This window comes from Lepisma saccharinum, chromosome 12 (assembly GCF_977018435.1).
Source record: "Lepisma saccharinum chromosome 12, izLepSacc3.1, whole genome shotgun sequence".
NCBI classification, from domain to species: domain Eukaryota; kingdom Metazoa; phylum Arthropoda; class Insecta; order Zygentoma; family Lepismatidae; genus Lepisma; species Lepisma saccharinum.
Window position 1 is genome coordinate 16,795,833 of NC_139240.1, and position 27,808 is coordinate 16,823,640.

Below are 27,808 nucleotides of genomic sequence, written 5' to 3' on the forward strand. Positions count from 1 at the left end.
GGGGGTAGAAGTCGGTTCTCACGCGCATTTGTGTTGAAACAGAGGATTAGAAATATTTTTTTTCAACACGTCAATTTCACATTAGCTAATAATGGAAAACAAACACACAAACTATTTTTGAAAGAAAGAAAGTGCATGATAAATGCATTCCGAATGTACAGACATATGGCATGTAAAATTTCCATCTACAATATTTTCTTTTCACATGGAGCGACGTATTACATAATCAATTCATCCAACTCGTAACAAACCAACATTAATAGCAAATAATATCACGGGCCGCCATAGCATTCTTTGTTTTAAAACTTTTCTCACTTAGATCGTTCGGCGCTCAGGCCGACTCCCGCTACCCCTTTGCTACGGCATTGAACTTGATGAGACTTGTACTTTAATGTTTGACCCCCACCCTGACCCCTCCGCTAGACAATTTCCGTCAAAGGTTGTGAGCAATTCACCCTGCCTCCTCTGGTTGCGCCACTGCGTGCCTGGTTAAGGCACCATGCAATGAAAAACAATTAGTTTTCAGTGAGGAGATTTTTGTTTGCTCGATCATTCATTTAGATAAATGAAACTGTAATATTGCGTGCATTTCCTGGCAATAAAATAAAAACTGCTTACGCTGAACTGAAATCGCTAAGTATATAAATTCTCCTTGGAGAAGAAGCTCCTCCTAGGACTTCGTAGGATTTAGTAGCTACGTAAGTAGGCAACACTGGCTGCAGCCGTCCACGTGGTGATGAAACACCTGGAGCGACACGCTGCCGGAGGGCTGTTTTTTCCAGCAGGTTTTGCAGGCGCCCGGGTCTTGTTGAATGCCCAGGTACCTTGTAAGCGCAGAGCACCTTGAAGATCGAGAACCCGGGTAAAGACGCAAGTCGACTCGTTGCCGTGGGCAGGCGAGCAGGTAAACCTGTTATCGCGTGCAAGCGGGCAGTGGGTAGGTAAAAGGCAGACTATGCTGGCCTCTAGCCAAGGATACCAAACAGCGACTTGGCTGGGAGACACTGTGCCATTCACGGCACTTCCCAGACCTTGAGCCAACAGATTATCGCCTCTTCCATTCCCTGGACAATCACATTCGTGGGAAATCCATCGCAAATGAGGCAGACTTGTGGCAAGCACTGGCAGACTTCTTTCCATCCGAGACCCCGAAATTTATTGCCAGGGCACTGCACAGCTGGAAGCATGTTGACAAAAGGTGCTGGATGCCGATGGGGGTTACTTTGAGGAATAACAGTATGTGACATTCTTTGCATACTTTTTTGTTTCTGATGATCAAAGACGGCAAGATCTTTTTTGGTTACCTTGTATATATGTATATGTGAGGAGGCAGAATAATTTCACTCTATGCCCTTTACCACTAAGCACTTAATTCACTTAACGAGGGGGAAATTCCCACCAGAGCCAGATAAAAGGTTATTAAACACTGATAATAGAAGGACCAGTCTTCATCACTGTACCTGTTGATGTTCCCGATGTGCTGGCCTGTGGAGGGCATCTATGTTGGGCACGGCCCAAACCTCCACACTGGCCTATTCTACACGGTGCACACACTAAGGCTACTGGCTTCTGACTCTCTCCGTCACTAACTTCTCACTGTCCCGGCGACCTCTCGACACCAGGGAGTTGGCTGGTGTTTGCTGATTTAGCATTTAAGGCCGGCACGTGACAAGCCACCTCCCCCTGAAAAGAAATGGGGTTGGCCAGAGAACCAGCCCATTTCTTTATTAACAAAGAAGATATGATTTAAAATATGGAATTAAATATATGTAGTAAAATTAACTTATCCACCAATAAATGAATGCACCTCGTATTTGTCGCCTCTCATCGCAAACTGTGTATACAAAGGAAAGCCCGTGCATATTCACATGTAACCACAGAATAGTAAAGTTTATGTAATGTCACATTAAGTTGCACTGTATCAGGGTGGAAAATTTAATACACAAAAGTGAGTGAAGCGAAATGGAACAAAAAAAGATACAAAACACAAATATATTGATCTCATGACGAGCACTGATCCAAACACTGTTGAAACACTTGCAAAAATATCACTGTTTACACTGGAAGAAAAATAAGTTAGGTGTTCACCAATGTGGAAAAATTACACATTGACGTTGGAGCAGAGGCATGGCGTGCATGTAGCCGGTGTTACCGCAGGTAACAGCAAAATGTAAAGAATTAAAAAGTTGTTTCAATAAAGTGACAACATTGTTAAATACGTTAATGAACCCCGTTGCCATTGAGTAAATATTGCCTAGGACATTTTTTCTGCAGCCGAAAGAAGCGAAGAGGGAGGCCGTTCCGCTACCCTGAAGAGGCAACAAGGGAGAAGAGGGCCCCAATGCAAGGAAAGAGCGGGGAAGGACTTTATGGGGTTATTCATATACCTGTTAAGGGGCCCTGTTGCCATTCAGACCCACCGGAGCAGCCAGTGTTGTCACATCGGATTGGCAGAAAAGAGCTAAATCCCGCCTAAATAGGAATACAATTTCTGTGAAGCAACTAGAGGTAGACTGCAGAGCAAGGCTGGATTGAACTACAACTCAGACCAGTTAGGTAATAGACGAAAATATAGTTCCTTGGTGTGATTCGTGATTTGGACAACCTTGCTCCAAAATACTAAGTTGGCAACAGTAGTACGTACAGCTGGGTTTCCCTTCCACAAAGGAGCGGAGTTCTGTCGTCTGCTCAGTGCTCACCACACAAAGTCAAACTGACCCGAGAAAAGTGTGGTTCTTCTTCTTCCCCTTCGCAGCTCATTGCAAAGAAACGGAGACAGATGAAGAATTGACAAGGGTCTACCACTTTTCATTGGATTTTCGTGGTAACTGTCTCATGAGTGGTAGTTCTTTCTAGGAGTGTTTGTAGCTAAATCACTGTGCTGATTGCAAAACAAGAACGAAATGAACAAATATCTAGCTCGAAGAAATATTTTCTTTACCGAAAGGGGGGGGGGGGGGGTAATAACGTCTAGCAGGCATAAATGTCGTACTGATAGCCGGTAACACTTTTTAAAAAGTCACGCCCCGCCACTGCGTTGGAGACAACATCATGTTCACGAAGAAAGTTCACCAAGAAAGGATAGTTGCTGGAATAATATTAATTTGATGTCCGTTCGTCTGCAACTTTGGATGACATATTGATGGAATCTGAAGCAATGGCTGCATCTTATTTCTATGACAAGTTACACAAGTGATGACACAGCATTTCGTGTCTGTATTATCAGTGTTTAATGTGTCAAAAACAAAGTGTGGGCGTGAATTGGAGCATTGTTAATTGAGTCAGGATGTAAATAACAAGATTGAAATATGGACTCAATTTTAGCTGAACAAATAATTATAACTCTTGATAAAAAAGAGGAATGGAAGTGTCAAATATGTAATAACATTTAATGTAAATAGATGTGAATGGCAATATTGCAAAAAGTCAGGAAAATGGCAGATGCAACAAGGAAAAATTCGGGATTGGGGACTTGATTTGGTATTTCTGTCCAAATCGTGTGAGTTGTGTTCGGTAGCAGTAGTAGTAAAAAAAAAAAAAAGTGTTTCTTTCTGTGTGAGAGTTTGGTCAGTTTTAACGATGCAGCACTCTCAATTAAAATTAAAAAGTCACCGAATGAGAGTTGTACAACAAGTGCAATGAAACCCTATTTTCGCTGCTAGCAGTGAAATTAAGAGGGCCCTCTTTCCGTATGCAGTAGTTGTAATCATCTTGCACATGCTTTTGTTTAAATGTACAGGTAATGCTAGCGAAGCAGACGATCGGGCTGCTTCGATGTTGTCTTCAGGAGTCCATCATTCTGACATCACGGGGACAAAGGATCGGCACAATGTTGTGGGAGAGAGAGAAAAAAAAATGTTTCGCGTGTACGGGATTTAATATCTTAATTTCCTTCATTCTTGTGTTGGACTTTGCTCTTGGTTGGAACGAGAGTTGCATTACTCGAAGTCGGTTCGATCGTCTGTGAGCACTGAACTTAGTGCTGACGAGAGAAAAATTCCGTAACCTTCTTGAGTACTGTACTTGGAACCGGCGAGTGGCACATCCGGTAAATTCAATGCCTCTTGCTTGTGGACTGGAATGTGCTGACTGCCGCCTCGAGTTCAATTTCCTCTGCACCAGATTTCTAAGATCGTCATGATCTTACGAGTGCAATAGTCATTGAAACTATATATTCTAAGATAAATGTGCGTCCCTATCCTATATGAGCAATACCTGGTCGAGAACAATTTGTGCTTCCGACTTAGACTATTTGGTGTTAAAATGGAGTCCTCTGTTAAGTTTTCTCTGGCTTCCAGCAATATGTTGATAGTATGAAAGTGTAAACAGTGGTACAATTTGAATCTACTCCAGACTGTCTTGGCTCCTCATCGAGAATTGTGAATTTATAAGACATAGTGATACATAATTTTTCCAAATTGGGGTGGGGATCTGGTATCTATTATGACTATATTACGACAAAACACGCGCCTAACCACCATGTTACGTTTTAGGCTGTTCGCCGACTTAAAATGCTTGGCTGCAAGAGATTGTGTGTGTGCATATATATATATATGTGAGAAGGCAGAATAATTTCACTCTATGCCCCTTACCACTAACCACAATTTATTTGGAATTCACTTAATGAGGGGGAAGTTCATGCCCGAGCCGGATAAAAGGTAATTAAACACTGAAGGACCAGTCGTCATCACTGTACCTGTTGATGTTCCCGAGGTGCTGGCCTGCAGAGGGCATCTACGTAATGCACAGCCCAAACCTCCATGCTGGCCTACTCAGGGTGGCTACTCTAGGACCATGATAAAATTCAAGTATAATTCCCGGTTTTCAAGGTGAACTTCCCAAAAATTCAAGCAGATGTTTTCTCTATTTCAACCTTACGTATTACCACCTCTCAACATCCACACTTAATAATATAAAGGGTCTATGTGATTCCAACATCCAAAAATTATAATTCAATTAAATGGTATACGTAATATAATTAAAATATTTAATTTAAGGTGCTGAGTTTCTATTTACAATCAGAGGCGCAACCACGAATTTTTGTCTGAGCGGGCGGGAAGAAAATGCCAGGGTAAATGTACTAATACTAATAATAATAATAATAGTGTTAATAATAATGTTATTAACATTATTATTATTATTGTTGATTTATTTTATTTTACATTGCTTCTTGTGCCACACTTGGATAATTTGCGAAGATGGGGATGAGTCATATGATGAAATTGATGAATGGACAGTCACAAACATCCATGCCCAAGCCACATGCCGGGACCAACATTGTTATTATTATTATTATTATTATTAGTAGTAGTAGTAGTGGTAGTAGTAGTAGTAGTATCAAAGACGTTATTATCCTCGTAAATAATGCGCAAAGGGGTAGAAGTTGGTGCTAAAACATTTGTGTTCGAACAAACGATTTCAATTATTTTTTCAACACATGGCACAGTAGTTCGTATCCCACTTTAAACTGTAGGTCCAGTCCCGATTATCCTTTCTGTGCAGAAAGTGAACTTAAAACCACAAATCAATCGATCAATGTTACAACATTTTTTCATTTAGAAATTTTGGTACCCAGGGCCGACTCCCGCTGCATCCTAGCTATGGTTATAAATTTGATAAGACTAAGAAAAGGAGGAATTGCGAGCGAAGCGAGCAAGAATATTTTTATTTGCATAAAAAGTGAATTGGATTTGCGTTAAAAAAGTTGTAATTTTTCACGTCTATGGAGAAAAATTCAAGTAGAATCGCTTAATTCCCGGAGCCAATAATTCACGCATAATTCTCTGAATTCAAGGAATTCCTGGTGAGTAGCCACCCTGCTACTCTACATGGTGCACACACTAAGGCTACTGGCTTCCGACTCTCTCCGTCACTAACTTCTCACTGTCCCGGCGACTTCTCGTCACCAGGGAGTTGGCTGGTGTTTTCTGATTTAGCATTTAATGCAGGCTCGTGACAGTTAGGCATAAGCAACAGGCTCTAAAATGTATGTACGAGCAATATTTACAAGAAGCCTTAGTTGAACAGTTGATAGTGGGAATTCGTTCCGAGGCTACTAGAAAGAAGTTATTATCTGATGCTTCATTGACGTTTAGTAAGAGTTGGTTTGAGTTGGTGTTTTAAGTCCACTTTATGCACAGTAAGGTTAATCGGGACTGGACCTACAGTTTAAAGTGGGATCTGAACCACTTGCGCCTCCACCTGGTTTCGAGCCCGGGACCCCTTGATTACAAGGCAATGACGCTACCACACGTTTAGTAAGAGGCAGGATATTACTTTGCAAATGGAAGCGTAACGCAACTCCCATGCTGCGTTTGGGATCGAAACAAGAACCTCTAGATTGAATTGGGTGATGTAGTTATTTCTCATTCATCTCTCAGATGGTTATCACTCGCTTGGCCTAAATGTGATAAATGCAAGAGGTTACTTTTAAAGGAATGGCGATAGAAATTAACTTAGATTAGATATGGGTTTTATACTCTCCATGACTGAACCGATATGGATTGGTTTAGAAAAGGATATTACTTGCCTTACAAATATATGAAGATTGTTCCTACCCTTGTCCTCTCAACTATCACTTGTCTGACCTCCCTGTGAGACATCGAATCTATCACACACCATCGTCCAATAATCGTTCTCCACTTTGCTCCTCTCTCACAATCCGCAGACCTTACTCTCTCTCCTATCCTCGCCAACTGATCACACCTCCTGACAATTCCTGCACTCATGCCACATACGCCTTCCAAGTCAATCACCCGACCTTTTCCTGATTACTTATTCAGCATTCCTTTCTCTGATACCTGCTATGCTAAGACTTTATACTTCCTACCCAATACCTTGGATACGATACGCTCCTCTACCCCCTAAAGAAAATCTTTTGATTTTCACTTAAATATGAAAGATTTAAAGTTGTATTCCATACCGATCCTTTCTATGGAGAGATTTTTTTATATTATAAAATATAGTCCCAAAATTATTGAATTAACATACCATAACCAAAAATATGTAATTTGATTAATATAGTTCTTTAAAAAGAAAAAAAGGAATGGAGAAAAATAACCAATAAACAAACAAAATAAATAAACAAAACTTGTCAGCGTATGAAAGGTAAAGACTGACATGTGAGTTTGTTATGCTAACTCGTCAATCTGCTCGTGCGCGTATTCATTGAGAGTCTTACGCTCCACACCTAAGTTCCAATACTACATGATGACGTAACGAAGGCCGTGCATAAGCATGCAACACTCTGACACCACGTGAGAAAATTATAAAAGCATTGTTCCACAAGAATGGATCTTGTCAAAATTGATGTCTCAATGAGACACTAGCGAAGTAGTATGTAATTGGTCCTGTAAACACTGACACTGTACAACACTATTAAATATTTTGAAGTTAATATTTACAAAATCAGCAACGTTTGTGATACTCATCCGAGTTACACTTGCACACACATTTTCGATGTAAAGTTCACCGTCTCTTACTTTAGTGTATCGTGTAAATATCGCTGTTGTTTTTATTTGTAATATATGTCAATTATCACAGTAAATATTTAATTAGAAAACTTGAAGTTAATCAAAATATATACACTGTATCAGTAACTGTCCTTGAGTAATAATATATGTACATGAATTTATGTATTTGAAAATAAGAATATAATAGTGTTCGATAGATAAAATTACAGCACTAACATTTGTCCATAAAATTAATGCTTGACTGATTCTGATTCTCACAAAGAGTTCAAGTAAAATACCATAATTTTACTCTTGTTAACATCACTTAATAGTCTCTGCGTATAGCAATGAAGTTTCTTCTTGAACCAAACCACGTATATATGTATATAGTAGTTCCTTGTGGCCGTGAAAAATGTTTTTTACTTTGATGCATTAACTTTGCAGCTACAAATATTGTCATTGATGAAAAACGTACAGCAGAGAACTGCATATCGTCGAATTGTGAATGTGAAGTATTTAGTTGTATGTAAATATTCCTTCAATTCGATGTATGAATGTGTGTATCAGCGTTGGATATTAGCCTCACTACTACTTGACTTTAGTAGGAGTTAATTAGAATATAATGAAGGAGATCCATGTTAAACGATTTGGTGCTTATCAACTGATTTCGCTGAACTACGTAATTAAAACTGATGAAAGGTCTAATTGTAATTCCTGTTTCCATGTGTCGAAAAATTAAAAGAAAAATCTCAGAAATAAAAATCTTGAGAAATTCTTAAGAAGGTTCGTAGATCAAAATAATTTCTCTGCGTCCTTCAGGTGTAAATCGTGTTGATTTCTTATTTCTCCAAGGTTTTAGCTGGTGACCATCTCTAGACGTTGACATCTGTGAAAAAGCTGAACTGAGGACTGTTAACATGGTTTCATAATATTGTTAAAATGTTCATTTCACCGTTAAAATTTGAATTATCTGTGAGGCAATTCAGGTAGGTTTTGGAAAGGAAATTTGCATCATATATCGAACAGGCATTTCCTCCTGATCGTTAGTGTAATGTTGTTTGTGAGAGAACTTAATATGTCTGTATGTGTAGAGGTTTTGTTGAGACAAGGGCGCCTCTAAGTCACCCTTATTTTAAAAAAGTAGTGCTTGTAAATATTACAAGTATGAAAAATCTTGTAGTTGAGGGTTGTTACATTTTAGGAAATTGAATTTGAAAAGGAGTACCGATTCAGTCATAACATTTACTCTTACTATAAATTACCCAAATTCTAATTAATGCCATCCTTTACACACCAAATATAATTAGAATCTTGAAAAGAGAAAAAAATATAACTACTAATAATTACTGAAAACAAATTGAACTTTACATATGAATGTAATGTAATGCTGTAAATACTCTTGAAGATGTTATGAGTGTATACTGTATACTACTGCAAAATTTTAAATTATAATTGATTTCTGAAAATATATGAATGCTTAAATTGACTGAAAATATTTATAAATAACAATTGAATGAAATGAAATACTTCAAATATTACCTAAAAAAATAATGTGTCGAACGATCGTCCTTCTGTTAGTATAATATTGTTAAAAATTACGTCATTAATAAAGATTAATTGTAAAATATCCTGTGCACTTGCTAATATTGTCCACATAAATTGAAATACATAAAATAATATTCTAAGAATTCGAAATCTCGTTGTCCATTATTGACTCTTTCCCCCCTAATAATATTGTTATCAGTCTAAGAATATTAAATATATATATACAATTGTGTATACAAAAAAAATATGGAGAGAAAAAAAACGAAAGTTGACAATTGGTAGTGTTTAACTATATATATAATCACCTAAAATTAAATGACATAAAAATGAAAACTTAATTGCAATTTATATTCCAAATGTTGCCAGATGAAGAAATATCGTTCTGAACGGACATAAGGTTGCATGTTCTTTTGTATCCTTGGAGTCGATAGCCTGAGTTGAAAGAATGCTCTCGGCAGTTTATTCAGTTCCCCGGCTAATGTGGAATGTGAGATATCTGCTGTTTAATTTGCAACGTGTTGGTTACTTCATGTCAAAAGAGAATTTTGCCCCTGCCGATGTAGGGAGATATCGTTGCCGCAAGAAACGAATAGAATGCCTAACTTGCATATTTCTTCAGTTGTTCTGTCTTTCTGAATGTAACTCAAGTTTCCCCATTGCTTAAACAGGAAGGATTTCCGTTGCATCCGAGTTGAACTTTATCCTTTTGCTGACGAAAGACATTTTACCATGAAGGCATTTAAAATTGACTTTGGATATCGCTTCAAGAAGTATGAAATACATGTGAGGGAAATTTTTAGTGGGAATTTTACAAGATGGGAAATTTCTACCATGCGTAAAAAAAATTAGGAAGTACTCTAAGTAACTTGATTATAACATTCAATAAACTAATCGAGTCGTATTTGGAATGAAATATCCCAAATTAGATGGATCAATGTAACTTACATGTTTAATGAAAGATACTTTACTTCTTAAGACTGTCGTAATTCATCTCATGACTGTGTCGTTAAATTGTTAATAAAATGTGACAAGTGGCTGCTGATAACTCATGATCATAGCTGTATGTGTAAAATACTACTTATTTCTTCTATGCTCTTAATTGACTTATTACTCTTCATATTAGAGTTCAAATCTAGCTTTTATGTAAAGTTATGTAAGAAAAATATACAAAATAATTAAATCTTAATATAGAATGCGTATAATTATAAAAGTAATCTTAATATTTATATTATTTCCATGTGATACATTTAATTTGAGCTTTATAATTATCCAAGAACCAAAATATTCACTATTCTCTTCGTATTATTATTATCTATATTATAATTCTTATTATCGCAATACTTATTTCGTTATTATTGATCTGTAGCTCGTTGAATTGACTAATTAACTGGCTGTATGCATATTCAGCTTCTATTATAACTGTCTATATTTCTGTCATTTATTTAGTTATTAAAATTATAATTGTAATTATTACTTAAAATTTAAAAATTTAAATATTAAAATGTGCAATTGTTTAAACCCTATTTTGACTAACCACGCTAAATCATACAGAATTTTATTCTCATTTTTCCTTACCAAATGTGCTTAACACATTTTATTCATAAAAAAAAATACTAAAGTCTATTATTGACTTACACTATTTATCTTTTGTAGTTCACAAAAGATTATTTCCATCAGTTCTCTGCAGGCCTACAGAAATCTGAGGAAAATTCCTTGCGCGCAATTTATATTCATCACCATTCCCTTTGTTCACTATCCGTGAATACAATAATATTAATTATTATTATTATTTTTGCACGTTACTGTACTTGTTGTTCATTATTATGAAACCTCGATGACTACGATTTATAACTAATGATTTTAGTGTGGTAATAACTAGTTTTACACTGCCGTGCAATTATTAAGGGCTAAACAATAATATTTCACATAATTTTAGTGTTTGTTAGTTTAAAAAAAATATTTGCAAGATGTAAAATTTATTTAGTGCATCAGAGTACTGAAAAGGAAGTTACGTACAGGGTAAAAGGTATGTTCCCACTCATTCACTCCTGACTGTTCCTGTTCTTCAGTCTCCTCATCACCATTTACATTCTCATCGCCGCTACCATGTTCCGAAGCATAGTATTTCTTCAATCTCTGGACCGAAATTGAGTCTACGACTGTCTGTCCCCGTTTTGTCTTATATTCCACTTTGTAAACATTGGGATTTTCTTTTGCTATAATTTTACAAGGTCCTTTATATACTCCCGAAAAGCATTTAGCGGTGTGTACGCGATGACTGCCATCGAATACTAGAACCAATTCTCCTGGCATAAACTGAATGGATTGATGACGTTTATCGTAGTACTTTTTTGCTTGTCGGTGGCGTTTCTGTAGACTCTCATAAGCTGCTGCTCGTGCTTTTTCGAGAATCTTGAATCTCATCTCGTTGTTTACATTCACACTGGGCATTAAATGTAGTCCGCTCTCCCAGACTAATCTAGGCGTAAATCCATGAAGAAGAAAAAATGGACTGTTCTTCTAATTCTCCTGGTAATTAACAATGTACGACCACACGGACGATTGCAAGTATATAAGCCAGTCTGTGTGTTTTGAGTTCACGAAGTTTTTCATAAGTCCCTGTAAAATAGCATGTGATCGTTCCAATAATCCAATTAAATTGTGATTAGCTGCTGGAGCGAATTTAAGATGGATTCCACATTTCTCCGATAGTTCTTTAAATAAACTAGCTGTGAATGAAGTACCTCTGTCCGTATCTATATGAGAGGGACATCCATAGCGTAAAATTACATTTTCAAAAAGGAAGTTAGCTGCTGTCTCACTTGAAGTATCTGCTACTGATTGAGCAATTAAAAATCGAGTACCATGATCGATTGCACTTAGTATATATTTATGGCGGAGCAAACCATTTGGTGGATACAGTCCGCTAAAATCTAAAGCGATTCTATCGAATGGTTTCTGTGAGTTGAACGTTAAAAGTTCTCCATATGGCGCTCCTTTTATGCGCTTATTCTGCTGACAAATTACACACTCCTTGACCATTTTCTGAATATGGTTCTTCATGAATGGAAAGTAAATCCTATCTAGTGCATTCTTGTATGTTTTAGTGAAGCCATAATGCGCTCCTCCAGCCGGTAAACTATGCAATGTCTCAATAACAGTGTTGCGAAGTGACTTCGGTATGCATAATAATTTTTTAGTCGTAGCCCCCAGTTTATGTTGTCTATAAAGAAGTCCATTTTCCATAACATAATAGCAAGCTTGCCTCTGCAGCGAGGGGCTGGGTGGGTTGTTGCCCTCCTCGTCTTCTTTTCCTTCCAAAATATTCATGATATTTCCAAAAAAAGAATCCTCTCGTTCGTGTATAGCAACATCAATTGTCTCATCTAACAATAACAATGTACGTGGCTCTGGAAGCTCCTCGTCTTCATCCTGTGGATCATATTCTGTCTCTCTGCTTATAGCATCCGCCATATTTTGTGTTGTTTTACAGTGAATTGGCGTAAAATCGAACTCGGCCATCAACGTGTACCATCTAAATAATGTGTTTGAAAGTTGCGTTGAGGAGCGAATGAATGTGATTGCTTGGTTGTCGGTAAATAATTCGAAATGTCTCCCAAGTAAAAAGAATCTGAAAGACTTAAATGCATATATGATTGCCAACAATTCTTGCTCGATGGTTGAAAGTCGAGTTTCATGGTCTTTTAACACTCTACTGCAATAGGAAATAGGCTGAAAATCACAGTTCGTATTCGGTTGTAAAATCACCGCGCCAATAGCCTTACTGCTTGCATCCGTATATACCCTTACTTTTTTTGATGGATCGTATGCCATTAATACAGGAGCTGTAAGTAAAGCTTCTTTCAACCTCTCAAACGCAGTTTGCTGTTCTTCCCCCCAGAGAAATTTCTTCTTTTTTCCTATCAATTTTTGCAAGGGAAGTGCCATCTCGGAATATGATTTTAAAAACTTCCTGACATAGGATGTTAATCCGAGAAATGTGCGAACTTGTTTCACAGTTGTCGGTGTCTTATATTTCTTGATAGAATCAATGATTTTGTCATTGATCCGATAACCAAATTTCGAAATTTTATGTCCTAAAGCAATAATCTCAGTGTAGCCGAAGTGACATTTTTCTATTGCAAGTTTCAATCCCGAGGCCTGTAAACATTGTAACATTTTCTTCAAAGGTATTTCCAAAGCAAAATAAATCATCCACATAATGGGCAAAGTGATTGGGATCCAAATTTGAGCACGCTAGGTGAATGCAACGAGTCATTGCACTTGATGAACTGACGTGGCCCTGTGGCACGACGTTCATTTGATACTGTGACATTCCTGGTATTGTAAATGCTGTATATTTCTTACTGTCCTCGGTGAGAGGAATATTAAAGAATCCGCTCTTCAAGTCTGCCGTACAGTAATATTTCTTGCCCCCCCATATTGTATAATATTTCATTGATGTTATTCACACCCAGAGCGTCAAATACAGACGAAACATTCAAACTGCGATAATCCTGGCATAATCTATAACCCCCCTTTGCCTTCTTTTCAAGGATAACTGGAGAGTTGAAGGGTGATGGTGTAGGAGAAATAACACCTTGCTTTAATAAAGTCTCAATCTGATCTTTAATTTCATCACGAAGGTGAACTGGAATCGGATAGGATTTTAAGTGAAATTCTGTGTCATCTTTTAGTTGAATTCTATGTTTATAATTCGTGGCTTTGCCTATATCATCCTTTGACCATGCAAAAACATGTGGATATTTCATTAAAACAGCCAAAAGTTGCTCCTTTTGCTGGGGTTCTAAATTCGGATTCATATCAAACAGACTAGGGTCCGCCCGTGCGTCACTGACGTTCCCTGACTCTTCCGTCGCGAAAACCTGTGCCTGTTCACCAATCTCATCCTTATTCTCATCATTAGTGTTACTCATAATTGGCCTATCCCATGTTTCAGCTTTCCCGATAATAGTGCCTTTCTTAATTGTAACATTATAATTTAAAGGATTTGTGATCCAAATGAGATTCGAATCCGGATTAATAATTGCTCTGGCAACCATCAATCCCGTTTTCTCTTGAAACTGTAGGTCCGGTTCCAAGAGTGTCCTATCTTTGTCATATGAATTAGCCAATTTCAATGGAATGCATAAATGTGTCCTGGGTTTCACTTTTATCTTTTTAGCAGCTACAAATTCTGGTTGCAAAACATGCTGTAACAAATGGGAAACTTTGATTGACACGTCAAAAGCTTTCTTATACTCATTTTTAATTTGATTTCTAGGAGGTGTGCCGAATCTATGCAATGTAAGCTTATTTTCATCAAAATCTAACTTAGCCTTTTGTCCCTTCAAGAAATCATTTCCTAATATAGTAACTTGATTAAAATCCTTAACGATTCTAAATGGATGAACAAATGTTTGGTTATGTATAGAAAATGGTAGTAACACAATTTCCTTAACCGTCAGGTAGTAACACAATTTCCTTAACCGTCAGTTGACTATTAGTGACCCCTCTAATCGCAGTATTTATATTAAATCGCTTGGCATTGACTGGTATGTTCTTATCTCCCGTTACCGAAATTTGACTTCCACTATCCAGGATGAACTGTCGAATTTCCCCATCTACTTTCACATTGATGTAAATCAAATCTTCAGAAGGAAAAGTAGAGACCGTTAGAGTTTTCCCCGTAGGTCCTACACCTAGGTCCCCTTCATATGTAGGTTTTACTCGTTTAAAATTGCTTCTGTTATTACGAAAAGTAGAGTAATTTGCATTAAAAACCTGATTAGTATGGTTATTTGGATCTTCACGCCCCTGTTGTTGCTCCAAAAATGTTCGCGGAGATGAAGATGAAAAATGCGAACGCTGAAATCGAGGGTTACCGCCATTGCGCCATCGCACCTTATGCGAACGTTGCGACTGTGTGTCGAGACTATTATTGTGGTTGTTATGCCAAGTATTTCTATTCTGAGCTCTATGATTACTATTATGATAATAGGTTCTCCTATTGTTTCTATCTCTAGGAACATTTTCTCTAAGTGGATATGAGAATGATGACTCAGTGAATGAATGTTTTTTCAGATGTTCTGTAAGTGCATTTACTTTAGCCTCAAGATTCTGAAATTGCAAAACTAAGTCTGACTCATGACACTGGAGTCCCGTGTTCGATTGTAATTGATCGAGGTCTTGTTGTAGTGCATTTATTCTTTCCTCGATCTCCCGATTAGCCTGAGAAAACGTTACGTCAACATGACCATTGACCGTGCACTGCAACGTGATAGTTTGCTGAGTTGGCATGTATGTTCGACTCGATTCAGAAAATGACAGAGCTTTCATTGTCTCACATTCAGTTTCTAGAATTTTACGTTTTTGCACAAGATATTTGAATTGCTCAACATGTTTCAGGTCTCGTAACATTTCATGCACTGAATCATATTCCCTGTTATAAACTTCTTTCATAAAGTTAGGTTGTAAACCCCCGCTTATTTGCTTAATTTGCTCACTAATGTCCATGCCAGGATCTAATTTTAATAACAATAACTGTTTTTCTCTTACATATTTCGAAACAGGTTCATTTTCCTGATGGAAGCGTAATCTGATTTGTTCTTCTAATTGAAAAGTATCCCCCGGTTCCGTAAATTCTTCCACAATTTTAGTTTTTAAAGTTACAAAATCTATATCCTGTGCTTCCTGAGTTCGATTCCAAGTATTGAACCATTTAAATGCTGAATCAGCCAAAAATGCCGGTAGCATTTGCATTTTCTTTAAGTCATTCCACTCATTAAGAATAGCTAAACTTTCAAATTTATCAATGAATTTTAATACATCCTCGTGAATGTTACCTTGAAACTGGATAGTTTCGAGAATGTCGGGGTGGATAAATCTAAATTGTGCCATGATTCTATGATTAGCCTATGCGGAAGAAAAATGCTTGATTAGCTTAAAATTAGCACTAAGTTGCTTGTTTTCATTTCTCATCCCCCGTGGCTTTGACAAGACATTATTAGCAATTCAATTGTTTACTCTCCCGGAAATTTGATAAGTTAGGTTCAACAATCGCGTAACAGAGTGACGACAGTACCGAACACATCTTTGAAATAGTTAACTAACCTTTATGCAACATCCTAATGATAATTCTCCTTTTTCCACAACCCAATCACCGAATAACCTAGTTGAAACTCTACTCTTATTTATTTGCGCCTTACAGCGTAACATATTGATAGGTCTACCTTTTACTTTCTTTTCTTGATATTTGGTAACAGTTGATAATTAACACAACGTGAAGCGCTAACAAGTGAAAATTTCGGCGCCATATCGCACGTACGTAATTTGAAAAGCTAGAAGGCTCTATTATTTTCATCATATTTCGGAATGAAATAGATGAAAATCGCAGTATTTCACGTACTGCAGTGATTTCTCATCGCATTTGCAAAAAAAAAAAATGGATGAGAAGCCCAAAGCACGTCCACCACGTAACGCAATTCCCATGCTGCGTTTGGGATTGAACCAAGAACCTCTAGATTGAATTGGGTGATGTAGTTATTTCTCATTCATCTCTCAGATGGTTATCACTCGCTTGGCCTAAATGTGATAAATGCAAGAGGTTACTTTTAAAGGAATGGCGATAGAAATTAACTTAGGTTAGATATGGGTTTTATACTCTCCATGACTGAACCGATATGGATTGGTTTAGAAAAGGATATTACTTGCCTTGCAAATAGATGAAGATTGTTCCTACACTTGTCCTCTCAACTATCACTTGTCTGACCTCCCTGTGAGACATCGAATCTATCACACACCATCGTCCAATAATCGTTCTCCACTTTGCTCCTCTCTCACAATCCGCAGACCTTACTCTCTCTCCTATCCTCGCCAACTGATCACACCTCCTGACAATTCCTGCACTCATGCCACATACGCCTTCCAAGTCAATCACCCGACCTTTTCCTGATTACTTATTCAGCATTCCTTTCTCTGATACCTGCTATGCTAAGACTTTATACTTCCTACCCAATACCTTGGGTACGATACGGAAGCATTAGAAAAAGAAGCTAGAATGTTCATCCACAATGAAATTACGAACGATGTTTATGTTAGCATGACAGTCGGGAAAATTAAATTCAATGGGTCAGGCAACAGACCAAATTCAGTTCCATTTCGGAACCAATCTGATGTGGCAAGTTCCTCATCCAAAGTACTTTCCTCACCGGATTATAATAAACAGTTTCACCCTTGTACTTGGTACTAAATGTACACGCAGTCACGGAATATGTTTATGTCCAGCAAGGAATTCTGTGCGTACATATTGTGGGATAAAAGGCTGCTGACATCAAGTTGTAGGCAGAAACAGCGATTCATCAACAGGAAACTCTTCAACTTATATTGATGCTGTCCAATGTTGCCAAGTAGATGAGAGAAGAGGACCAATCTCAATACAGGAAATAGCAAAACACACGAGTAAAGAGCCTCTACTCAACCAAGTAATTACATTTATTCACAAGGGATAGCCTCAATGCTTAATGCTAGGACTGACACAGGATGTTTTGGCACCCTTTTTTGAAGGAAGGCAGTTTCCTATGAATCCAATTGTGTGAAGTGGATGGGCAAAACAGTAATTCTGTGTTCTCTTAGAAATACCATATTACAGCTATTCCACAAACATCATCCTGGAGTAAATGCAATGAAAGACATGCTCACCTCACAGTTTTGGTGGCCAAAAATGTCCATAGATCTATTTATTTTCATGCAGAAATGTAATATCTGCCAGGTTTCCAAACCTAAGGTTCAGAAGGGACCGAACAATAAATGGAAAAGCGCATCTTCTGTAGGAGAAAGACTCCACGTGGATCATTTCTTCTTAGCTGGTTGTAAATTCTTAACTATTGTTGACACTTTCAGTCGTTGGTTGGATGTTTGGCCCGTGCATTCTCTCGATTCTTCTGACACTATAAGGTGGATACTACAGTCTTGTTTGGTAATTGGCTCACCTAAAACATTGACATCTGACAATGGACCTGCATTTAATAGTCTTAAGTTCAAGACTTTCTGTCAACAGTAGGAGTACAACATTTGACTAGTCCCCCATACAACAGTCCAAGTAATGGGTTGGCAGAGAGATATGTCAGAACGGTCAATGATCACCTTTACAAGATACTTCAGCAACATTCTCACTTAACGCCCTTGCAGCTTGATATAAAAATTTTGGAACTGTTGCTGCTGTTGCGTAATTCAAGATTAGGTGAAGAAAGAACTCTTCCTTCAGCTTCTGTATTAGCTTTTACCCCTACAACTTGGTGGATAATGGAGGATAGTTGCGGAGACATTATAGGAAGTGATAAAGTTCCATTTCTGAAGGCTCGGAAGCCGGGAAGGTGACCAGAAGAAGAGTCTAAGAGAAGATGATTTAGTCTGGGTACAATACCCTAAATTTGTGAGACCTGCCTTTTCACCGGGAGTGGTACACTGCAGAATAGGTGCTACTTGTCTCTACGAAGTACAGATGTTGGATGGTACTCAGAAAATTGTGCACATTCGATGGATGTAGATGGGACAACACTTCCAAAGAAGACATAAGCTGGAGTGATGGTTTATCTTCCTCAGATGTTCAACAACACACTCCACCTTTTGTCAGGCAGAAGGCAGGAAAAACTACATCTGCTCTGTCCAACGATGGTACGGATACACCCAGAACAATTAGGAGATCTACTTGACATAGAAAACCTCCTGATAGATATCTATGTAATTAAATATGTCTATGCTGTGTTCAAATTATTCTTTTTCCTGTTTTTATATTTTTAGTCCAGGAGAATAATGATAGACGCAAATTATAAAGAAAAGATAACCAAGTTTATAGTCTGTGTGAGTTACCACGACGACACAATTTTGCTATAGGGATGGATGAACATGGAGTAAAAGTATACTTGAATACGTTTTTATTGTGATATATTATGTGTTAGTTTTACACAATTAAATAGGTGTTATCATCATTTGGTGATGTACTTAATGACTTTTATTTATCATGAAGTAAGTCTAAGTAACGGGGAGCGAGATGATATCAGAGGTTCAGATCCCACTTTAAACTGTAGGTTCAGTCCCGATTAGCCATTATTTGCATGAAGCGGACTTGAAACAACAATTCAATTCAAATTCAATTTATCTGTAACAGAAAAATATATTCCCTCATCCCTTGTACATATTATACAATTACTACTAGTTATTATCATAGGACTGACCTGCATGGTAGATTCATGATCTGGCAAAATACCATTCTGATCCTTGTTCATGTTTGTCTCGTCTGTATTGACATCAGAATGGAATTTCTGCGAGTGTGAGGTGTGGGCAATGACATCAGGAACCGTTCCACTCTTGCAAGCATTAACTGCAAGTGCTTGACTCTCTCCCAGCTTCAGCATGTCATCCAACACACCTTCTGCACTTGTACCGACAGCTTCTTTGGGTTCGGCAACATCGTCACCACTAGATGCCAGTGTTCCCTCCATGTTTTCCTTCTCAATCTCACCAATACTGCTGTTACGACTGCGGCAACCAGTTCCCAAATCTTGCTCAAGGGAGTCTTGTGTTTCATCATCTGAAATATACACTTCTCCACCGTAGTCTGTATTGCCGGAGTTTTCTTCATGGGAACTGAAATAGAAAAAAGGTAAGACTGAGCTGATGCAGATATATGAAATTGTTTTATTTCAATTAAACAGTGACACTACTTTTCTGGAGGTCACCCATCCATCGGATGGCCTGTGACACTTTTGCAAAGTCTGAAAATGCTGGAAATCATACAAATTTGCATTTATTTTGCAGCAGAATTTTTTCAAAAATTTGATCAAACAGTTTGTATTTTAATTCTGATCATGAATGTATGAACACTTTGAAGGAAAAGTCTTATACCTAGTCATATCATAAATACTGTCACAACTTTGGAGGCTGGCTGGACATCTTTAGGGCAAGGGCAGCACCGTCCCATTGGGAGGTGTAAGACATGAGTCATTAAGTGGTGAGCTGCAGATGGAAGAAGGTGATTGTGGTACAGATCAGGATGGAACGGGGGCGAGAATTAAAATCGAGTGGCTGTCATTGCATTACATAAGGTGGGGAAAGAAGCAGGTGAGATATTCAAACTTTTCCAGAAGCTTCAAATCTCAAAGAGGTTCGTGTATCGCACTATGCAGCAATACACTGAAACTGAAACTGTGAACAACCAGACCAGGGCAGGACAGCCTCAAACAGTGCGGACGCCAGAGGTTGTGAAAGCAGTGGCGGTGTGTGTGCGATGAAATCCTGTCAGGAGACAGTCAGTACTGCCTCAGGACCACAAGATGTCAAAAATGTCCATGTCTCATGTGTTAAGTTGTAACCTAAGACTGCAAGCTCACAAACAACGTACAGGTCATATCCTCAATGATATGTTAAAGCAGCAGAGGTAGATCAAAGCAAAGCGCCTACCCACGTGGTACACAGCAAATGGGCACAGACAAATCCTCTTCACCGATGAAAAACTGTTCAATGTTGAGGAGGCATTCAATATCCAAAACGACAGGGTATATGCGAGCAGTTCAGGAGAAGCTGTTGATAAGCTCCGACGGTCCAGAGGGGCCATCATCCAGTGTCCGTTATGGTTGGGGGTGAGCTACAAGGGCACCACTGAGCTGCATTTCTGTGAGCAAGGCATCAAAACATCGGCCAAGGTGTACCAAGAGATGTTCCTTGAGGGTATGGTCAAGGGACTCACGAACACCTTCTTTCGCAGTCAGGCCTGGAGGTTCCAGCAGGATTCGGCACCAGCCCGTAAGAATAGGCCGATCTAGCAGTGGCTCCAGACGACCGTGCCGGACTTCATTTCCACTTCTGATTGGTCCTCTGGTAGCCCCAATCTTAACTCTCTGGACTACAAATTGTGCGCTGTTCTTCAGAAAATGCCGTGCAAGAAAAGACACCCCAACATCGCCAGTTTGAAGTGCTCTCTTGTGAAGACAGAGGCGGACTTCCCTATAGATATCGTGCGTAATGCAATTGATGCGTGGCCACAAAGACTGAAGGACTGTGTGCTTGTTAAAGGTGGTCATTTTGAGTAGCTATAGGTGTTTTGTGTTCTTCACATATTCATATACCACATATTCTATGGATATTACACTATCCCTAACCATCTTGTGTCTATTTCCTGCAAACCTTGTGACAGTATTTATGATATGACTAGGTAGATTGATATGCAAGGATGAAGATTCAAAATATAAGTTCCACTCAACTGTTGTAGGTTAAGAAACATGTAGTGAGGTAAACAGCAAAATACGTAGGCTATTCGGAAATACACCTCCACTTCGCTGGTACGAGCACATGGGTTACTGCAACGTTCCAGCACATGAGCAGGAGTGTTGGTTCACACCACCCCAAGTGGTGGGTTACTGCATTCAGTGCTTGGTGTGCAGTGAGCGGAGAACGATGGCTGGTGTAATTGTTGCTCCTACCAAATGTGAGTTTTGCGGTGTGATCCGCTTTCTTCAGGCTGAAGGACACAGCGCAGGTGAGTGCCATGTACGGAGAGAAATTCATGAGTGAAGGATGTGTGAGGAAATGGTGCCGGAAGTTCATGAGTGAAGGTTGTGTGAGGAAATGGTGCTGGAAGTTTTGAGAGGAGCAAACCGATGTGCACAATGAAGGTGGCCAGGCAAGACCACCTATCGTGATGGATGCCATTGTGCAATGTGTGTGGACAGAGTGATTCGCGAGCGCCGCCGCTTCACGATATAGGACTTGACTTATGAATTTCCGGAAGTCAGGTTAACAACACTTTACAAGATTGTGACTGTAAAGCTGGGTTATCACAAGTTTTGTGAAAGGTGGGTACCCAAAGACCTCACCAAGGACCACAAAAAGCACTGCACACTGCATGGGGTCGGCATTGCAGTTTCTGGAATGCTACCAAACAAATGGTGACCCTTTTCTGACCAAGATTGTGACAGGTGACGAAACGTGGGTCCACTTTGAAAACGTTGAAACCAAAGAACAGTCGAAACAATGGATTCATACGAACTCGCCAAACAAACCCAAACAGGTGCGACCAATGTGGTCCAAGAAGAAGCTTATGGCAACAATGTTTTGGGACTGCCAGGGGCTCTTGCTGATAAGACTTTATGGAGCCTGGTACGACCATCACTTCGGCAGTGTACAGTGAAACCCTTAAAATACTTCGACGAGCGATTCAGAACAAGAGGCGAGGCATGTTGTCTTCAGAGATTGTTTTGATTTACGACAATGCACGCACACACACAGCTGTAGTCACACCAGCATTGCTTCAGAAAGTTCAATAGGAGGTGTTGACCACCCTTCCTACATCCTGGACCTTGTACCCAGCGACTTTCATTTGTTGGCAAAGATGAAAGTGAGGTTGGGGTCACAGATATTTGAGAGCAACGAGGAGCAAATGGACGGGGTTCGGGAGTGGGCGAGTTCTCTGGCAGCAACCTATTTTGATGGTGCCATGCTATGACAATTGCCTGAATTCAGGTGGCAATTATGTTGAAAAATAGCAAATGCACGTGTGCAACTTTTGTGCATAATAAATTTTTAGTTGCCTTTATATCTGTTTTATTTCTTGCCTCCTGGAGGTCGATTTCCGAATAGCCCTCGTACATAGACACATCTGTACTATTTTCTGACATTTTTGCCTAGTTTCTGGCAACACACATTTTTTATCACTAAATTTCAATAAACCATTCAGTAAGAAGTTCCTCACCATTGCGGTGCAGTCTGATGCTATGGGTTCAAGTCACCCGGGAAAAGCGTAAAAACTTTTCTCCTGAGATTTCGGCCTGTGTATGGGCCACTACCGTGAGGAAATTGGGGAGCTACGGATAAGTAGCGTAACCCAGTCACGGAAACCTACAACAATGACTAGAGGTTTGTTGTACTGACCACTAGAGTTGGAAGTGGTCGGAAAAAAATGGCTTTTTTGGAAAGAAAAAAAGGGAAAGGGATCCCTCTGGGAAACCTTATGGTTAAAGTGTCTAGGACAACACGATAAGACAATTCAGGAACTAACTTCAGATAGAAGTAGAGGTGGGAAGATTTTCTGTTAACATGCTCTAGAAAACAACAAGTATTTGTTTCACCACAGTATAGTGTCCTAACCCCACCCCTCTTATTGCTGAAATGTGTTGCATGTGCCACGGTTGACAGTTGAAAGCATTGCCACAGCTTTTCCCTCATCAGCAAGTAGCTCTCCTCTGGGTATTGTCATTGCATCACTCGTCAGTATGTACATAATGGAAAGATGAAGACACGAAGGTTAAAAATGAAAGGGATTGAACCAAATCTTTTGCGACTCTCGAAAAACACTCAAGCGCCATCCTCTCCCTGTCCTGTTTTAGGGGTGGGGGAGTGCCAAGATGCTTTGCAACTCTGAACTAGCCTTCCATTCTCGGTGTGCACTACACCCCTAGATTTATGGCTGTGGTTTTCTCTCCGATTAGGGAAATGAAGGATGCTATACCGTAGCGAAGACATTAATGTCTACAGCAGGCTTATGGATTACCTAGAGCAAAGTGGAGGTCAAATTCCAAAAATGGAATGTTGTTTGTGAGGCACCATGGGTTTCGGGAGGGGTGGATCAGACTCATCGAACTTGACATCATTCACTTCAAGTTGCAAAATTGCACGAAGCTAGTAATTTTTATTGTTTATAACAGGGAAAAAAAAGATAAGTTAGTTAATATCTGAACAGAAGAAGAAAGTAAAATATGAATTAGATTGAAAAATTTAGCATAAAACACAGGCCTCAGGTAATATTTTATACCATTTAATCCAAAGAATAATTGGTTTGAGAATTCAAAAATTAAGGTTTTATGTGAGAAGTAACAACAAAATAGGATAACTATGCACTGCATTAGTTCAAAATAGTTATTATTATTGTTATTTCTACTATTTATGGTTTATCAGTGGCAGGTAATAGTGATCATTCTGCTATAATCACTCATAATCGTAAATAATAGCATGAACAGTGCTTGTTGAAATTCCCACACCCTGTGAAATTCATATGACAGCCAATTAATTGATCATTGGTGAAATGTCCAAAATTAAAAATTAATCATCAATTAAATAGGTCACAAGAACAACATTGTAACTAAAAGCTTTGCCAACAGAGGTATTAAATTGGAGAAAATCTGCTTTTGGCTTCTAGAATATAATTTTATGAACGCATGTGCACTATGGAACTTCCTATTGGAGGTTAAATGTATAAGAGAAAGCCACATAAGTGACTGTTTTGCTGTTTCTGTGCAATTTGTTTCTTGTTGGATACTAGAGTGCTGCTTCGAGGCCCTTTTGTTCGATTGGCTAATACTTTGCACGGATGATGCTAGATGGCTCACAGAATGCTCGAACATCCAAATGATCGGTATACGCTCGAAGCCCAGTAGTTCACATGTAAAGGTAATTTTTCGGTAGTAGTGGGCCTTCAAATATAGATCGTGAAGTGAAAGATGCAGTGAAATTAAAACTAAAGTGAACAAGATCATCATCTCAACGTTAAAATGAAATTTAGTTTATCTTACCAGTACACAGCAATATATGAAAATGAATAGATGATTAGGGGCTGAAACTACCAGGATGAATTTTTACACATATATTTGTATGATTATTCTCCAATTGAAATGATATTTGATATTCTATATATTTGTGTGTGGGAGATTCGATCGAGTATTTTGGAGCGAAAGTGGCCCAATGCAGTACTCTATTGGATACAATGATGATCGTGGGACCGATTCAATTAACATAACACAAATGGCAACCTCATGGATGTCTACTATTCAACAACCACTTCCAGAGATGGTGTGCAAAACTAAGAATAAACTTTTAATGAATCTAGTACATGACAGCTAAAAATAAGTCCACCCACCAAAGGCCATTAATACGAATAGTAGTCAATAACGATTTGAGGCATTAATTGCAGAATTGGGGAAAAGCTCATCATACCTATCTCTACTCTTCATAGTAACTCCTTCATTCTCCTGTTCAACCTTTCCTGGAACCACCTTTTTCTCAGAAGGCAAATCCTTTTCTGGATGTTCCAATTGACTACCAAGCTGCTCGATCTGTAAAACAAATGTGGTCTCAGTTCTTCCTAATTTTATGACAACACATTCTTCATGTTATTCTTTTTCCAAATTCATAATGTTGAGAACCAGAGGGATGCAACTCTAATTTATGAAATTTACATGAGATTGATTGATTCATTTGCTATATTTTACTTCGCTTTTTGTGCCACTTTTGGCTAATTTACGAAGATGGGGATGAGTGATGATATGATGAATGGACACTCACAAATATCCATGCCCAGGCCGGGAGTTGAACCCGTGTATGAGTAGCTGACACCATAATAGAGAAGCCGACATGAGAGAGAGGAACCAATGTGTTCTTAGGAATATGTCTGACTCTTAAGAGACAGTAAATTAGAGATATGTGACTCCGTCTTACTGCTAAAGATCAGAAGTGAAGATATGTTAATCTGACTCCATATAGAGTCTATATAGAGCACTTCAGAGGAGTTTCTTCAAACAAAACTGAAAGCATCGTTTTTGGAGTTCCATTCCTCTGGTTTTCATGCAACAAATTGTAATAGTAGTTAACTAAGAAATGCACAAAAGTACTAAAAAAAATTAAAGGGAAAGAAAATAAAGTGAAAAGGGTAAATCTAAATTCTTGGCCACATTTGAGGTGATGTGATCAGCACCATGCTTCAGTCGTCTTTATCCCCCATGTAGCCACTGAATAGAAGCTGGGTGATTCCCAGAGCCACTGTATGCAGGGACATTGTCATAAAAATTTCCACGTGCAATCACTTGCTCCAGGAATTGAACCTGGGTCCCCCTGTGACATTTAGATTCTCTATAGCCTGCCACTTCAGCTGGCATGATGGATGAAGGGATATCATGTTTCTATCTGAAATACTCTATGTGATCTGAAGTATCCAGACACCCACCTGAAAATGAAGTACAAGTTTGGGCCACCCTCCATTGGGAACACTGGCAGTCAATAAGGTGTTGGCCCACCCTCAGCCTTGATGACAGACTTCACTCTCGCAGGCATCCTTTCAATCAGGTGACAGAAGGTTTCCGGGGGAATGGTAGCCCATTCCTTCCGGAGTGCCAAAATGAGAATAGGTATTGATGTGGTTTAGCATGAAGTCAGCATTCCAAACATCCCAGAGATGTTCTATGGGATTCAAATCAGGACTCTGCGCTGGCCAGTCAATTAGTGGAATGTTGTTGTCATCAAAACACTTCCCCACAAGCCCTGCAGTATGGATGAGTGGTCAGCAATATTGAAACACACACACTGTGACCCCACCACACCCAAATTTCACTGTCAGCACTATACAGACTGGTAGATGTTGTTCACCAGGCATTTGCCACACCCACACCCTACCATCGGATCGCCACATTGTGTCATAGGGTGACCAGACATCCTCTTTTATCTGTACATGTCCCCCATTTTAGGTGTCTGTCCGGCATCCAGGTGGATTTTTTACAAATCGGTAATGTCCTCCTTTTTTGGAAATAATATAGCATCGAACACATCAAATGTAATGCACAGAGAAGACACAACGATCATCACTTGAGACGTGTTAAGTAAACTGCTCGCCATTAAAAATGCAACACCCAGAAGGAGTAATCGGAATCAGACGAAATGTGCACAGTGTGTAGAGGAGAGGTGCAGAAGGAAATGATTAGGTGTTCAAGGCCGTCATGCTTCATGTGCGCCTGCCACGCCATCTGGTAAGTGGTACCTGTAGCAGGTCAGATGGGTGCAGAAGAGCAGTGAAAGTGCATGGTCGTGAGTGTAGTGTGGTAAAATCGGTCAGCAATGCCACGTCGTCGAATACGGTAGCGATTGCAGCAGGTTTCCCAGTTCGATCGCGGCCGAATTGTTGCATACCGTGAATGCGGATTATCCTACCGTGAGATCGGTGTCCATGTAGGATGGAATGCATCCACAGTGATCCGTGTATGGAACCAGTGGGTCCAGGAAGGCACTGTACAGCGACGTAGAGGTTCAACGTCCGCGTCGGACGACGGAACGAGAGGACAGACGTCTGATACGCATGGCCCTTACAGACAGAACGGCCAAGTCAACGAGGATTGCGCATGAAGTACGGGATGTTTTACAACGTCCAGTGTCCCCACGAACCGTGCTTCGTAGTTTGGCGAACCGGGGAATTTTTTCCCGGCGCCCACTGTTGCGGATTCCTCTGACGCTAGAGCATAGGCGTTTGCGTCTGAGATGGTGCCAAGACCGTCGTGCATGGATGGCGGAGTGGAATGCTGTAGTGTTCTCTGATGAATCCCGCTTCTGTATACAACATCATGATGGGCGTACACACATGTGGCGGCACCGTGGCACTAGGCTTCATGACGCCTGCATCATGCATCATCACATAGGGCCTTCATTGGGTATCATGGTATGGGGTGCCATCGCCATAGGTGTTCGTTCGCGTCTCGTACGAATTCAAGGGACATTGAACAGCCAACGGTACATCACACAGGTTCTCACCCCTGTTGCTGTCCCATTAATCCATGCACTGCATAATGCCACTTTTCAACAGGATGATGCGTGCCCCCATGTTGCAAGGAATGTCCTCGCATTTATGGAAGCTAACCACGTGCCCCTGCTTCCTTGGCCAGCACGTTCGCCGGATATGTCGCCAATTGAACATGTCTGGTCCATGGTGGGTTGCTGGCTGGCCCAACTCAGGTTTCCGGCACGTAATGTTGAAGACCTCTGGCACCGTGTGGAAGCCGCTT

General features: G+C 39.5%; 1 protein-coding gene across 9 annotated transcripts in view; it reads right to left on the minus strand.

Annotated features, from left to right (window-relative positions):
* The window catches only part of LOC145996578 (uncharacterized), a 108,420-nt gene that overhangs the window by 23,063 nt on the left and 57,549 nt on the right, over nucleotides 1–27,808 (minus strand). For all 9 annotated transcript variants that reach the window (XM_083133090.1, XM_083133094.1, XM_083133099.1 and 6 more), the window contains exons 5-6: nucleotides 24,981–25,099; nucleotides 19,232–19,643 (exon numbers count right to left, since the gene is read on the minus strand). In XM_083133090.1, the coding sequence (XP_082989216.1) occupies nucleotides 19,232–19,643; nucleotides 24,981–25,099 (531 nt within the window). The remainder of the gene's footprint in view (nucleotides 1–19,231; nucleotides 19,644–24,980; nucleotides 25,100–27,808) is intronic.